The 16,385-nt window shown below is 39.8% G+C and overlaps 1 protein-coding gene across 1 annotated transcript; it reads left to right on the top strand.

Annotated features, from left to right (window-relative positions):
• The first annotated feature begins 540 nt into the window (after positions 1–540).
• LOC131217571 (cytochrome P450 CYP73A100-like) lies at positions 541–4,072 on the top strand. Its single transcript, XM_058212506.1, has 3 exons — positions 541–1,421; positions 2,788–2,918; positions 3,318–4,072. The coding sequence occupies exons 1-3, from the start codon at positions 562–564 to the stop codon at positions 3,905–3,907; spliced, it is 1,581 nt and encodes a 526-aa protein (XP_058068489.1). The 5' UTR covers positions 541–561; the 3' UTR covers positions 3,908–4,072.
• Positions 4,073–16,385: the final 12,313 nt, after the last annotated feature.

Below are 16,385 nucleotides of genomic sequence, written 5' to 3'. Positions count from 1 at the left end.
ATGCCATAGGAAAAAGTGGTGATCGAACGATCCACCATTTAAAACTTCCTATGGCCCACCTTAATGTTTCTGTAATTTTATTTTCCATCCAACCTGTTGATGAGGTCAAATAAAGATGTATGAACTGAAAAAACAAATATCTTTTTGATCCAGAACTTTTCTGGCCCACAATAAGTTTTTAACAGTCATTCACCACTGTTTCCTACGGTGTGGTCGACTTAAGATTTGGGTCTGCTTCATTTTTTTAAAATTTTAATTACGCCCTAAAATGATCTGTAGAAACTGATTGAGGCAGTGGATTTTAGAATAAATACATCAAGGTGGACCCCACAGTGACGGCTCGCCGTCTTGGGTGACGCAGGTGCCGGCCCTAATCCGCTCCCAACTTGACTTGAACATCTCTCATCCAATCCTCTTACCTTGATTTAAACAGAGCCCAGGATTCCTCTAAAACCATTCATAATCACCCACCTTCCTACCTTTTCTTCCATTCTCCTATAAATACGTTCCCCTTCATTCAAAACCATAGCCCCTCTCTCTTTCACACACCCACTTCCACACATGGCCACCTTTCTAATAAAACCTGCCTTTTGTAGTCTTGTATTAGTGAGCCTTGTTACATTGACCGTTGTCTTATTTCCCTCCCTCACCACCCTTTCAAAACTCCTCCCCATCACATTCTCTCTCCTCCTCTTTCTCTCTCCTCTCCTATCCTATTTCAAGCAACCCAACCTCCCCCCTGGCCCACCCTCCTTCCCACTCTTTGGAAATTGGCTCCAAGTTGGCAATGATCTCAGCCACAGGTTCCTGGCCTCCTTGTCCCAAAAGTACGGCCGCCTCTTCCTTCTAAAGCTTGGCACCAGGAACTTAGTCGTCGTGTCGGACCCGAACCTCGCCAATGAGGTCCTACACACCCAAGGCGTCGAATTTGGGTCCCGCCCACAAAATGTCGTCTTTGACATATTTACGGGCAATGGGCAGGACATGGCCTTCACAATCTATGGAGATCACTGGCGGAAAATGCGACGGATAATGACCGTCCCATTCTTCACTAACAAGGTCGTCCGCCACTATAGGAGCATGTGGGAGGAGGAGATGGACCACGTTGTGAAGGACCTGTGGACAGACGTGAGTGTGCGGACCGAAGGCCTGGTGATCCGGAGGCGGTTGCAGCTGATGCTCTACAACATCATGTATCGGATGATGTTCGATTCGAGGTTCGAGTCGATGGATGATCCGTTGTTCATACAGGCGACCCACTTCAATTCGGAGAGGAGTCGACTGTCGCAGAGCTTTGAGTATAATTATGGGGAGTTCATTCCTTTCCTTAGACCATTTTTGAAGGGGTATTTGGAGAGGTGCAGAGAGCTGCAGAGCAGGAGGCTGGCATTTTTCAACAATTATTTCGTTGAAAACCGAAGGTAACTGTGGAACAACAGGCCATGTTTGGATGCCCAATCGAATTGAATTGTAATAATTGGGATTGCTGTTGTTTCAAGACCAAATTGAAGGACAGGAAATTTTGATTTTGGGTTCCATCGAGTCATTCGCAGTGAGTTAGACTGTGAATTAAAATGGTGCCTCTCTAATGAATTGCAATTCAATTTATAAATTGAGCATCCAAACGTGCCTAGATGAGTCTTTTTATTTTTATTTTTTATTTTTTATTTTTTATTTTTAACTTTTTTTTTATTTTTTATTTGGATACTACTAAGGTTTACAAGGTAAGACAACATTGGGATAGACTATCATTTATTTTGAGAGTTTGCCCAATTTTTTTTTTCTCACCACTAATAAAAATACTAGAGCAGTGCTTTTTGAGAAGGGAAGTTATCAAAGTACCCACATATATTATTATTTTTGTAAGTAATAAAGTTAAAAACTTTTAGGCCCACATGATATATGTGTGACATCCAACTTGTCAAACACATACATGATAATCACACTAACTAAAAACTTTTTGATCAAATCACCATTTAAATTGCATGAGTATTTCGATTATTTTTGTAAGTAATAAAGTTAAAAACTTATAGGCCCACATGATATATGTGTGACATCCAACTTGTCAAACACATACATGATAATCACACTAACTAAAAACTTTTTGATCAAATCACCATTTAAATTGCAGGTGTATTTCGATGTTTTTAAATGATGTGTATATGTGTGTGTGTATTAATTTTATGATGTGGCCTGTGTTATGTCTAGTTGAACCAATTTTTTTATTTTTCTAAACATCACGATGGATTATATCTATTGGACGGGTTGGATATCATATAAATTTTCTCAATTTCGATTGCTAGAAGCATTATTTAGTAAAATCCTAATTTGTGAGGAATTTTAAGGTAAAAGTTTCTTTTATTTTATTTTTAAAAAAAAATCTCATAACGATGAGAAAGGATCTAGTGCTCTCAAAGCACTTAAATTATAATCTTCCTACTTCCATCCAAGAGATGTGGATGATTTGTTCAGCAGATCTCAGCTGTCCATAATATCCAACACCCATTTTTGGGCTTCATGCAAAAACAAAAACAAATAAACAACAACAACAACAACAAAACACACACACTGAAACACCACATAATTCTCAATAATCACATTTATTAGATGGACGGTCAAGATCATTTATGAAGATAGGGCCAATCATCAGAAAGAACAAACATTTTTTCAGGGACCATTGTGGCTTTGGATGGCTGAGAGAAAGAGAGGCCATCTTATGGATAGACTGGATAATATCTGTATAAAGAAAATGGCATAATTGTAATTCATAGCTATTCCTCTTCACAGGAAAACAATGTCAACCGATGGAGATAGGCCCAAGATAACATGTGCCATTGATCATATACTTGAAGCTGAGAGAAAGGGTGAAATAAACGAAAAAAACGTGTTGTATATTGTAGAGAACATCAATGTTGCAGGTGAGTATCAGTACATTCTCTTTTTATAGCCTTTCATCGATTTGATCAGATGTCCATGGATGAGGAGGTTTTGCCTTTGGTCCGTTGGATCAGGAAGGGACCTCGATCAAGACCATTCATGTGCTGCCTACCCATGGATGGCCTTCAGTGTGAGCTTCAACCAAGAACCATCCACCAACAAGACTCACTGGATGGATGGTTCAGATCCACCTGATCTGCCACGTATAACGAATTGGGCCACCTGCCATTCAGGATATCTTGCCTCAAATTAGACTGATTAATAATGAAATATTATGAAATTTCACTATATCTGGTGCAACCAAACGCACCCTAAGAAAACAACCCAAAATGGAAACCTTAATCAAATTGCCAATACAGTTACCATTACAATGTTTACAGCTATAGAGACAACCTTGTGGTCCATGGAGTGGGCCATAGCTGAGCTGGTCAACCATCCTGCTGTCCAGAGTAAGCTTCGAGCCGAAATCTCGACCTTCCTTGGCGAGAATCCAATAACAGAATCCAATCTACATAAACTACCTTACTTGCAAGCTATAGTGAAAGAGACTCTAAGGATGCACACACCCATACCTTTGTTAGTGCCACACATGAACCTTGAAGAAGCTAAGTTGGATGGATACACCATCCCAAAGGGGTCCAAGGTGGTGGTCAATGCATGGTGGCTCGCCAATAACCCGGCGTGGTGGAATGATCCGGACGAGTTCCGGCCCGAGCGGTTTATGGAAGAGGAAGCTGAAACGGAGACGGTCATAGGTGGCAAGGTTGATTTTAGGTACGTCCCATTTGGGGTGGGCCGCCGAAGTTGCCCTGGGATCATACTTGCATTACCAATCTTGGGGCTCGTGATTGGGAAATTGGTTTCAAATTTCGAATTGCACCTGCCAAAGGGGATGGACAAGAAGGGGGGACAATTTAGTCTGCACATTGCGAACCACTCGACCGTTGTTTTCAAACCAATCAAGGGCTGATATGATAAGATTCAACGATTTTTATTTTATTTTTTGTTCTTTTAAAGTGTTGCATGTTAAGATATCATTACGTTAGAAGAAATGCTATGTTCTTTGTTATTGTTGAATGTGTGTGAAATTTAAGTGAAGATGTTTTGGGGATTTTAATAATTTTTAATATTTGTGTTCAGTGCATTTTAGCTCTTCAAATTCTCGACGGCCAAGGCCTGTCAAATAATTAAATATTATGAAATTAATTTAAAAATCTTACAATACTAGTAGGAAACTGTAGTGCACATGGCAAGCGAGGCCCACTTGAGTTTTGGATTATGTTGAATTTTGGATTGTCCATTCATTTTAGCGGTGTTGATGGAACCTAAACACCATCAAGAGCACCACACAAGTATTTGTATCCTCTCTCCAACGTTTCATGTGGTGTGACCCATTTGAGTCATTGATCGTTAGATTTTTGGCTCCATCATCTAACAAGTGGCTTACCTAATGGACGGAGAGATGTCACACAAAAAACATAGTAGGCACACAAAAAATTTAGTAGGCTCACAAATCTCAAGTGTTATCTGGGTAGATAGATGGTAAATTGGCAATCAATGGATGGAAGGATGGATTTAGTATCTTTTTATTTTCTTCATCTTCATGACAATCAAGATTGTTAGGCGGACTTTATAGTTGGATGTGAAGAAAGCTTTTAAGATAATTACGATGCATCCAACTTAGTTAGTAGGTTGGCGATTGCCTCAACTTACACTTATGTGTGAGAAGTCAGGGAGAGGGGAAGAAACAAAAAATGAATGAGAAAAAAGAAAAGAAAATGGCAGTTGGGGTTGCTGCATTGCCGCCCTTGCCCAAAAACCAATTTCTCTTAGTGTATTTACCATTAGGTGCAATCATGGCCTACTACTATGGAAGTGTTTCGACATAGCGATATCAAGAGGGCTATAATTTTCAATTGTTCACTAATATTGGATGACAGTCGTCCAATAGCCTTGTTAGGCTAGATCATCAGGAGGTATTATTGGTCATTATTTTATGTTGGCCCAGTTGAGCCAACAACTCGGCTGTGAAAAACCACCAAACCATGTCTAATGGTAGCGTCCCTGAAAAGAGAATTGCTGTATATTCTCGATTGAACTTCTATGAGTTTGAGTTCAGTCATTTATACTCCCATACATCACTGACCTTCTCCACCAAGAAGCGTATGAAAAAGCGAGAAAGGAGAGTATCACATGCCAATGTTAAACTTGTGAGTATGCCAAAGCTGATGATGAGTAGGGCTGTCAACAGTACATGAAAGCCGGCCTTAGCCGACCGATGGGGCTACCTTTTGCCCGCAGCCAGTTTTAACAGCTGCGGGGCAAAGGGTCCCTATGTTATATATATATATATATATATATATATATATATATATAAAATCCAATGCGTCGACTCTTTCTGCCTCTTGCTCTCGCTCTCGCGCTCCATCTCCCTCCCTCTCTCTGCCGCTCCCTCTCCCTCTCCCTCTCTCTCTTTGCCTCTCCTTCTCCGCTGTACGCCTCTCCCCGCCCCGGACTCTCTCTGCCTCTCCCACACAAAATCCTGATCTCTCTCTCTCTCTCTCTCTCTCTCTCTCTCTCTCTCTCTCTCTCTCTCTCTCTTCTCGGTTGTCAGCCCTTGTTTTCCTTCTGCCTCCGTTATCTCGAGAAGGTGAGAGAGATCCTCCACATCCAGGGAGGGCAATGTGGCAATCAAATCGGGGCCTTATGGGAGATTATCTGCGACGAGCATGGCATGTACCCCATCGACGTGTACAGCGGCAACTCCTATCTCCATATCGAGTGCATCAACATCTACTTAGGGTTTTCCTTTTTCTAATTTTATATTTTTTAGTGTATAGTTAGCGTCTGGGGTCCACATTACGGTGATTTGGATCGTTGGTATGGCCGGGCCCTTTGGTGGACGGGTGATACATACCCAAAGTGCTCTTGGGAGATGAAAGTACAATCTTGCATTTGTGTTGTTCATCAAGCGGGTCGCACTGTGTTTGTGCTAAGAGCCCAAAAATCTTGTTGGTGGGTGTCATTCCTTCTTATTATGGCTGCTGCCAATGGGATTGTTTCAGATCTCCCTATTGGCCTCCCTCACCATGAAATCCTCTCCATTGCTTATGCTGTAGCCAATTTCACCACTTTCACATTGGGGATGGCCTTTCTTTTCCTCTACATCTTATTTCCACAGGTGCCCATGTCATTCCTTGTGGCAAATCAATGGTTTGGATCACTGAACCATGGGCCCCATCACATGGAGGTTCTGGATTTGTTGTTAAATAGATAATTCTGCCTCTCTCTCTCTCTCTCTCTCTCTCTCTCTCTCTCTCTCTCTCTCTCTCTCTCTCTCTCTCTATTTACATGCATTAGATTTTGACACTCCAACTTACTCGGGAATGGCTGCTTTGCCTTACTTTGACGAGATTGATCCGTCCACTATCGATGTGCTTCTTGTTACACAGTAAGTGTAGAATCTGTTCTGGTTATTCCTTCAATAGATATCTTGGTACGCATTGCTTACCACATTATGAGTTAAATTCGGTACACAATGTAGGAATGAGCTGAAAACTAAGAAAAAAAATAGTGAAATTGATTGGTTTGTTGTTTAAAGAGATGTTGAGGAACATTTTGAAGTGTCCGTTATCTACTTGGTCTGAATGATTGACATGTTTCCTGGGGTTCAGATTGCCTGATAATTCAGTTAATTGTCTAGCGATCACTTGTCGTGAACTTCCAATTGATTTGAGACTGCCCAAATTAGTTGTGTTGTATGGTATAGACTGTTAAGGTCAGCTTGTTAATCCTTAGGGGTGTGTTTGGATGCAGTTCTTAATTTGATAATAAAGTGGAAACAGTCAAGTTGTAATCTACTTAACGTTCAAGTTCATGATTTGAGCTCCAAAATGCAAATGTGTTACTTTGAAGTTGGACTTGATAGAAACATAGCTGCAACTTTATAACTACTTTTCCATGGTGAATACTGGAAACATTGATTTTTTAAATAACAAAAATCTTTTCAAAAGAATGTTTGCAATTTATTCCCTTGTGCATTCAAACAAAACCTAAAGCAGTGTCGATCAGCTTATTTATTTATTAATTATTATTATTATTATTATTATTATTTTTATTTTTAAGGAAAGATGATGGCAATTTATTTTTGTTGTGGTGATTCCATTTTTTTTTAAAATTAAATTTTGTAGCGGATGAGTCATCCGAGCCATTCCAGTTTCATCCCAGACTGAAGCAAATCACTAGGTTGATACAGACTGAGAGCGACCAATAGGGAACCAATTTGGACAAGTCCTGTTTTGTTATGAAACAAGTCACCAGGCTAATAAAGACTGGAACCAACCAATAGGGAACCGATACAAACAATTTGGGGCAAGTTGTTCCAACCCCCTTGCAAGTCGCACTCCAAAACCAATATTTAAACCAAAATACCATGCGATCATTGCATTTGCAATTGATGCCCCTTTTTTTGGGGGCACCCATTACCTTGTAATTCATATACTTAACAATGAAGAAGTTGTTTATTGAATAAATGAAAATATAGTTCTCTTGTTAAAATTTTCTTCCCATCACAGCGTTCCTTTCTGCGACTTTATTCATTATTTCATGTTCCTGTACCATATCATTTAATTATTGTTGCTGCCAATTTTTAATATAGGGAGTTTCTTTTAGACCTACTTCAAACAAAGAGAGATGAGAGCTTTTGTCTTTATTTTGGTAGTAGCCAGATAAAACCAGAGTTGTCTGCATGTGGTCATGCCATATCGTTTGTGCTTATTATGATCATCTGACTTCTATTAGATGGAGCAACAATAGCCATAATTGTCTTTTATTTATGTTGTAGTTCTTTTGTTTATTTCTGCACAAGTATTTGTTTGTGCTTATCATGATCATCTGCACAGATATCTGGTTCAAATATGATACTGCACTTCCTCATTACATTATTTCTCCTTGTTATTTCATCTTGATTAAATTGGATGTTTGCAATTCAAAAATTGTTACTTAATGCTGTATCTGGTTTCGTGGAACCTGGAACAGTGGCTAATGGCTAAGATTTTTGTGTAGGTTAGAACTGACTGGTTAGGCTGAGTGCTTCCCTTGAAGAATCTCCCAAATAACAGGTTCGTTTCCATTCCCTTGCAGCAGCTGAGTGCTTCACTCGTATAATCGCCTTTTAGAACCTTACTGTTAATACATTGATGAGTATTTTCTCTGCCATGCTCAGCTGGGAGCTGACCAAATTCTTTTGCAGCATTAGGCTGACTACCTTTGACACTGTTAAAGGCTGACTACCTATGACTGGTTGTAGACAATCAGCATTAGGCTAAAATAACTGTTCCAACTGCCATGCCATCTTGGTTCTTTAGTTGTTCTAAAAGAGGATGGGCATATTTTTATTCTAATGTCCAATCTCTATTGTTTTCTCATTGGTCTTGCAATGATGATATGGTGATTGCCCTTTCAAACTTCAGTTGGATAGATTCAGTATGTCCTATGTACATTGTAATGAGCTGCATTATGTGGCCCTGGCTCATTGTTTTATTCATCTTCAAGCCATCTGCTGAAAACTCAGTGCTTACTGAATCTAGTTCTTGTTATGTTCATTTCGGTTTACTCCCTCTAATCATGTTTGGCTTTGGTTCCTTTTATTCTTTATTCTTTTTATGAACACAACCTACAAAGCTTAGCTTATGCAATGGTAAGTTAAGTTGAGACAACTGAAAGACTCAAGATACAAAACCAAGAGAAGCAATCCAACCGATGTTTTTTCCTTCATATTATTCTTTTCTGGAGACAAAACAAGGAAGTTGTATATATTTTTCTACTCCCTCTTACACTGTCAGGAACATCTTTGCCATAGAACTCTAGTAGTTTTCTATTTGTTTCCTCAAATCATACCCATTTTTTTCAGATCCTCTTTGTCGAAAGGTAGGAGAACCATTTTCCAAGAAAACATTATCACAATTCACAGCAATTTCATTATGTTCAAAGGCTCACATCTTGCTAATCATTATCTGCTTTGATATTCTCTTGTTTGAGAAGCACCATCTCCCTTGGATGCAGAAAATATCTGAAGAAAAGAGAACCGACAGTATGAATGATGACATAAAAAATTCAGTTCATGCAGGCTTTCCTGCTCAGAATTATGAAGTTGACATATTGCCAAGATATAAGGAAGCTTTATCCCTGGGCTTGAGTTCGTACAAGCATCACTTGCAGAAAACAAAGATAACTGCATCAACAGGTTCTGTTTTCAAAGTATGCTTCTCTGTTTGTAATGTCTTTTTATATGCTTGGTTTTTGGATCTAAAGCTGATTATTACTATTTTTAAAGTGTTGACTGTCCAAAGAGACATGAGTTAGCTTTTTCTGCAATCTGTGATGTTAATTAATAACAATGCCATATGTACAAAGCCAAATCTTGGTGACTTTAATTGCTCTTCACTGCCAACTTCTCCATTTGATGAAGATAATGTCCTTTTTCTCTTTTCAACAAAGATAAATTCAGCTTCACTGTGAAAATTAAGCAGCCATATATATTGCCTCTATTCTCGTTTTCCATGAATGAACCAAACATATAGAACTTCATTGTCACTTTGTTTGAGAGAAGCTGACAGCTAAAATTCTACATACTACATTTGTTCGTTCCAAAGATCAGTATGTGGACATTTTCACCAAGGCATCATCATCTCACCACTTCAAGCACATTATCGGCAAGCCTAGCATATATGATATCCATGCATCAGCTTGAGAGAGGGAGTGTTAGAGTACATGGTGCTTTCTTATATGTGCAGAGCTCCATCCCGGCATATTCTAGCATACATTGCTCTATGGTACTTCGTAATACCCTATACTTTTTGTCTCTTTTGGATTTATTTTTTGCTTATTATTGTAATGACCTTGATTATTAAAATTCAACACGTTCTCCCCATTTCCCCTCTTTCTTCCTTTCCCCAGATTACAGACTAAAATAAGGATTATCTTCACACAATATATTTCTGCACACCGGGACCATTCAATGGTGAGTTTATGAGGGTACATAATCCAATCATTGCATGGATAAATTGCAAGAAATTGGAATGTCTCAGTTACCCATATCCAACCAACCATACTTTCAATTTCATACTCGGATTTCTTGGCCAGCAAAACAGAGAAGAAAGCTTAGCTTTCTAAACATGGAATAGGCAGGATGCCAACAATGGCAGTAACAGTTGATGTAACCAGATTGTAGATCACTGCATTTGCTGTCCCATCAAAGCTCTGGTCATTAATCATGTTGTACTGGAAATTTAATCACCCAAAAATCTAGGAGGTTCAAATTATAATTTATGCTTTTTTTATCAGTAAAAGTATAATGCGTGTTCAGTACTCTCATTGCAGGAAATGCCTATCCCAATTACTTGGGGTGAGGCTTACATGATGATGACAATGACTCTTATTGTAGGAAATGGAATTTTTAAGTGAAAACGCTGATAGTTGAATCTTTTTCCATGACTTTTTAAAAATTATCATATGAAAATTGTGAGTTTCACCTTGTAGTTATTTAGACAGTATTGTAAAGATTTCTTCAATAGCTTTGAGAACGTCCAAAATTTAACTTGTGCCCCCTTGAAATTTATGTCATTAATCATGCTTGAACTCAGTATTTTTTTTCTTAGCACAGTCTTTTTTCTGAATGTTTTCAAATGCAATCTTTTGCTGCAACTATCAATTTGTTTCTGTTGGAGTTAGATGGAAGCTTTGTAAAATAGAACTCTTGGAAATGAAATTGACCTGTTTCTTTTATGTATTCATGTCCAAAGATTGGGTCAGCACATGGTCTGCTCCCTCATATTATTGGCTCAGAAGAGTATATTCATGACAACAGCTATGGATTAGCAATTTGTATCTTATTTTGTGGATATTTAATTATTACTGTTTTCTTATATTGTTGTACACCTTAAATTTATATATGATTCATTTTTGGGATCCATGAGTATGTTTACATCCCTTGCTTTTTGTATAGGTTGGTTTTTGGATTTCTAATTCCCTTTCTGTTTTGGTTGTGTAATTTTTTAGGACTTTTTTGGTTGTTATTTGTGTCCTTTTTCTTTTTATTTTATGAAATAAAAGATTGCCAAATGATGTAGTTGTTTTCTGTTGAAAATGGCTAACCATGATGTGGACTGTACAGCAACTATGTTTGCTCTATGGGGATAAACACTGGTGTCTGATGGCTCTCTTTTTTTCTTTGATGATTAGATCTGAGATCTCTTACATTTATTTGATGGGGATCTTGATTGCTGCTGGTTTCCTGTTGTCCATTTATGGTCTTCTTCAATGGGCAGTTTCCTAAACTTTTGATAGTTTTTTTTTTTTTGGATAGACTTGCTGGGTAAAGGCGATCCTAACCATTGGATTATGTCCTTAGAATGCCATAAATGGTTCAGATTTAATGGAAAAGGGCTAGAGATCCGAATGGCTACATGTTCAATATTTCCTAGATCCGATATTCCAGAACAGCAACCATGTTCAATCATTCATCCTCAAATTATGTTTGCACTACATTATGTAATACTTTGGAAGAAGCATGGATTTTTATTGGTCATTAATGATGTAAGTGTGGCTTCCAATTCCAATTAGAGTTGCATGATTGTGCCATACAAAATATTGATTGATCTGATGCACTGGCATTTACCTAGAGTTTCTTTAGGCCCATGGGACACTAGTTTGTGGCAAGCATGGCGGAAAGACTTTTGGCATTTGCATAGCAACCCCTTCTGCACAGGTATGTATTTGCTATTGTGTTTCCAACTGTCTATAGAGAATGGAAATGCTTCCTTAACTCTTGTTAATATGAAAATGTCATGTTTTCCTTTGTTTCTAATGTTATGGGATGAAATAGTCTAGTATGTTTCCCCAATAAATTCAATTTATATTGTTTTAAATTGGCATTTGTCTACCTAGTATCATTGGTAGTCAGGTGGTCTGGGATTTGGCATTTAAAAGAGATCTTGCAGATGATGAATTTGATGAAATGCACTAACAGTCTACATTCAATGGAGAAAAAGATTTGGTAGTTAGGATCTTGTCGGTCAGGTTTGACTCAGATCCAATCTGATTATTAATCGGACCCCAAGATCTGGATCCAGTCCGACTTGTTGATGCTCTGGAGTTGGTATCTTGAGAAAGATGAAAATGAGGTCATGGTACATCTTTACTTTCATATTTCTATCTTATACAAACCTTTTAATTTATCTTTACATTGTATCTTTGCTTCATATCATAGTGCTTACAATTTTTCTATAGGTTGTGGGAGCATATTTCGAGAAGATTGGGTCAAAATCTTTTGCAGTTTATTCCATTGCTCTGAGAGATGCAGAGAATAGGACCTGGTTTGTGAAAAGAAGGTACTTCAATGTCACAGAAAGTGCGTTCTTACTAATTACTTCTTTATTCATGCAATATCCATTGATGAGGAAATCATAATTACAACCAAAGATTTAGGCACCATTTTCAAAAGTTCTACTTTGATATCATTCTCATTACCTTCATTATCTAGAGTGTTAATTGCCAGATTGAGCTTGCAAAAATGTTTTTGGCGGAGGGACAAAGTCATCTTTTTGTACATTGGCCCGAACAAGGTGTTGATGATGAAGAAAAGAAAAGTTTCTTTGATCAGGTTCATTTTCATGGCACTTTTTTTTTTTTTTTGTTATTATTATTTTGGTTCTTACGAGTACAAGAACCTTGTATTCCATGCATTCTCAGTATATTTTTACAACTCAGCTGCTGTATCCTGGAAATATTAAATGGTCTCTATTGATTTCCAAGTCCAATCAGCAAAAGTTTAACATCGGTTTCAACTTTTATCCTTCCATTTTCCTCACTCAAACATTTATTTTTGTTATTATTATGATTATTTTGAAATTTATCTTTGGAAGCCTTGCTGACCACAAATTTCTGGTAGAAGACCAAACTGATTTTAGTGGGTTTCTGGAAACCTACATTGCTTTGTACCCTGTCAGCAAGATTGTTAATACTCTTCACATATCTGCTTATTGATGTCAAGTAGCTCTTTTCTATAGGTAACTCGGCTTAATTCAAGCTATCCAGGTGGGTTTGGCATCATATATTCGAAATGCTGGGATTCTATTAGCAGATTCAAAAGCAGGGAAAATTCCATTTAATGGCTTTACTCCTTCGGTAAGTGAATCCATTATTTTTGTTTTGCAATCTGTGTTTCTTGTACATTTTTGCCAGATTTTTGTCTTCAATTTCACCTTCTGTTTTTTTTTTTTTTAAATGAGAAAGATTTGCTCTATGGGAATGGCCGCTCTGTGGGCTAGTCACCTTTAGCTACGGATTTTATCCGTAGGTTTGGACCAATTTTCTGGTAGTGTAGCAAAAACTCGCGATTTAGCGGCGTCCAGCACAATCGTCAGTAAAGGTCCTGACCGCCGGTAAAGCCTTTACCGACTGAGGCTTTACCGGCTGTTAGCTGACCAGGGGCAATGGATTTGCCGGCGGTTTTCTGGACTTTGCTGGCGGTTTTACCCGCCGGTAAAGGAGTTTTCTTGTTTGGCTTGGGCCTAGATTTTGAACTATCTAGGCTAGCCCTATTCAAAATTTTGAATTTGCTCGACCTAAGCCCAGGCCATGACACCCTACATAAGAGTGGCAATTGGGTGGGTTTGGGCTGGGCTAAGCTTAAGACCTAAGGCCTAGGCTGAGCACAATAGGCCCACTCCAAATCGTAAAATAGTTGATTGGACCAAGGAATGGTCCGACCTGGTCCGGTATTTGAAAAAATGCCTATCTCCCATTTGAATGTTCATGGTCTGTAAGACCCGTGTCCTAATCCGTACTGTTCCGTTAGCTTCTGCGATCCTTCCGGTCAAATTCCGGCAACCTTCGCACCGTATTCGGTGTTTGCACACGATCCTAAGCCAGGTCCCGCGCACCGACGTCGGCTTGGTCTGAAAGTTATATCATAGCGACCGCGTCGTCGCCGCGGTTCCAACGCCGTGACTTGCGCACCGAACCGATACCCAGGCAAGAAGATGCCGATCAGCGTTTATTCCGATGAAACACCGCGCGTTGCGGATTTCGAGGGAATCTCTACAATTAGTCCCATCAATCAACCATTAAAGCATCCCATACCTCAAGTACAACAACCCATCTCCACCTTTTACAAAAGTCTACCCTCTTTCCACCTCACCACTCCTCTTTTTCCCATTTTCAACATCAACCATACCTCCTTTTACAATTTTCAACCCAAACCATCCCCCATCACTCCATCACCCATCTCTTTCTCTCTCTCTCTCTCTCTCCCTTTACAACTATCTCTCTTATTCATTTTTTCAAAAATCCAAATCCAAGAGAGAGCACCATACGTATGAGTCCCCCATGGTGAGAAAACTTCATTTGTGAGGTCCACCTTTCCTACCCCTTCATCTCTCATCTCAACCATCCATTTTTCATCTTCCTCCATCAAAGAGAAGCACAAGGAGCTAAGGAAGCCAAGGGAGCAAGAAGATCAAGTGGTGGGTGCCTTGATAGGGTAGATTTTCATATTTTTTTTAAGATGGGCCAAGTGAGGCCAACCGATCAATGGTTTGGATCTCACTTTGGACCCTAAGATGTGGCCGATGGCCCACTTGGATCATCATGATCATTCCATGATCGGGCCATTCTCCATGGACCCCATCATGATGTTTATTTTCTTGTATGCTTAGGGTCATCTAGACCATCTATTTTAGTGGAGAAAGGATCTCCACCGTTGGATTTCAATTCCATGGACCCCACATGTAATGGGACCCACTTGATGTATGATTTAGTGCAAGGGAGGGCCCATAGTGCCGGGGTCCCTCCATCACGCGGGTCTCACTCTCTATCTCTCTCTCTCCCTCTCTATTTCCTTTTCTCTTTATATGTGTGATCATAACAGGGTTGTATGGCCCACTTGGATGGATCCCACCCTGAAACATGCATCCTTTCCAAGCCATCTACAAGTGGGCCCACTTTGTGTGTAGTATCCACGCCATCCTCCATGAGGTGGCCCACATAAGCAAGGCCCACCTCTAGTGTATTTATAGAGTCCAGCGTCCAGGGACGCTGGACGTTTCAGGGGAAATGTAAATGTTAGCTTGGTTTGGGGATGGCCCACTTGTGTAGGCTCCACCTTGATGTATGTATTAAATCCATGCCGTCCATTCTTTTCCCAAACCTGTTTTAGGCGTTGAGCCAAAAGATGGGGTTAATCAGACCTTCGGGCGGGTCATACCATACCAAATGGCGGTTTTCACCATTGAAACCTTCCCTAACTTCCTATACGCCAAAACATGTCCGATATTGGACTTGAACTGCTCGTGGTGAGCCATGGAAGAGCATTGGATGGCGTGGATTCCCTGGATATGGACCCCACCTGCAAAATCCTTAAAAAATCAATGTCAAGAAGCGCAGCAGGCGCTGCCTGCGCACGCCAGCGTCCGGGCGGACGGCGACCGAGCAGCCACCCACGGCTGCAGCCGTGGGCCCCACCTTGATGTTTATATGTCATCTAACCCGTTCATCGGGTGGGCCACTACCTGACGTGGGCCCACCCCAAAAATCAGGTTGATCCAAGACTCAGGTGGCCCACACCGTAGGAAACAGTTGGATTGGACTTCTACCCTTGAAATTCTTTTGGGGTCCACAGAAGTTTTGGATCAGGGTGAAATTTGTTTTCACCCTTCATCTTGGCCCACGTGGCCTCATCAATGGGTTGGATGGAAAGCAAACATTATGGTGGGCCCCACATGGAGCCCACAGTGATGTAAGTGTTTTATCTTCACCGTCCGCCTGGACGGTGGAGCCCGCTGTGACGATTGTGTGGGCCCACTGTGATGATTGCGTGGGCCCCACTGTGATGCGTGCTTGTGTGTGTATGTGTATATATATATATATATATATATATATATATATATATATATATATATATATATATATATATATGTAATATTATATTTCGTATAATATTATATGTATTATGTATACATATATATTATATACTATATATTTACATTTTTTTTATGTTGAGGCCCGTGATTGAGGCCCACCTTGATATATAGGTAAGGCCCACCTCAGTTTGCTTGTGGCCCATGATTGAGGCCCACTTTGATGTCTATGTAAGGTCCATGGATTGAGGCCCATTTATTGTATTAGGGGCCCATGGGTCGGGGCCCATTAAGATGTAATGGGGCTAATGGGTTGAGGCCCATTTGATGCATGTATAGGGCCCAACTGGCGAGGCCCATTTGATACATATAAGGCCGTAAAATTAGGCCCATTTAATGCATTCTAAGGCCCACGGGTTATAGCCCATTGCAATGAACATAAGGCCCATTGATGCGGCCCATTGATGTGGCCCACTTAATGAATATAAGGCCCATGAGATACGGCCCATTTGATGTATTGAAGGCCCAATG

The sequence above is a fragment of the Magnolia sinica genome, chromosome 10, assembly GCF_029962835.1.
Source record: "Magnolia sinica isolate HGM2019 chromosome 10, MsV1, whole genome shotgun sequence".
Lineage (NCBI taxonomy): Eukaryota > Viridiplantae > Streptophyta > Magnoliopsida > Magnoliales > Magnoliaceae > Magnolia > Magnolia sinica.
Note: the sequence above shows the minus strand (reverse complement) of the source record. Positions and strands in the feature narration are given on the sequence as shown.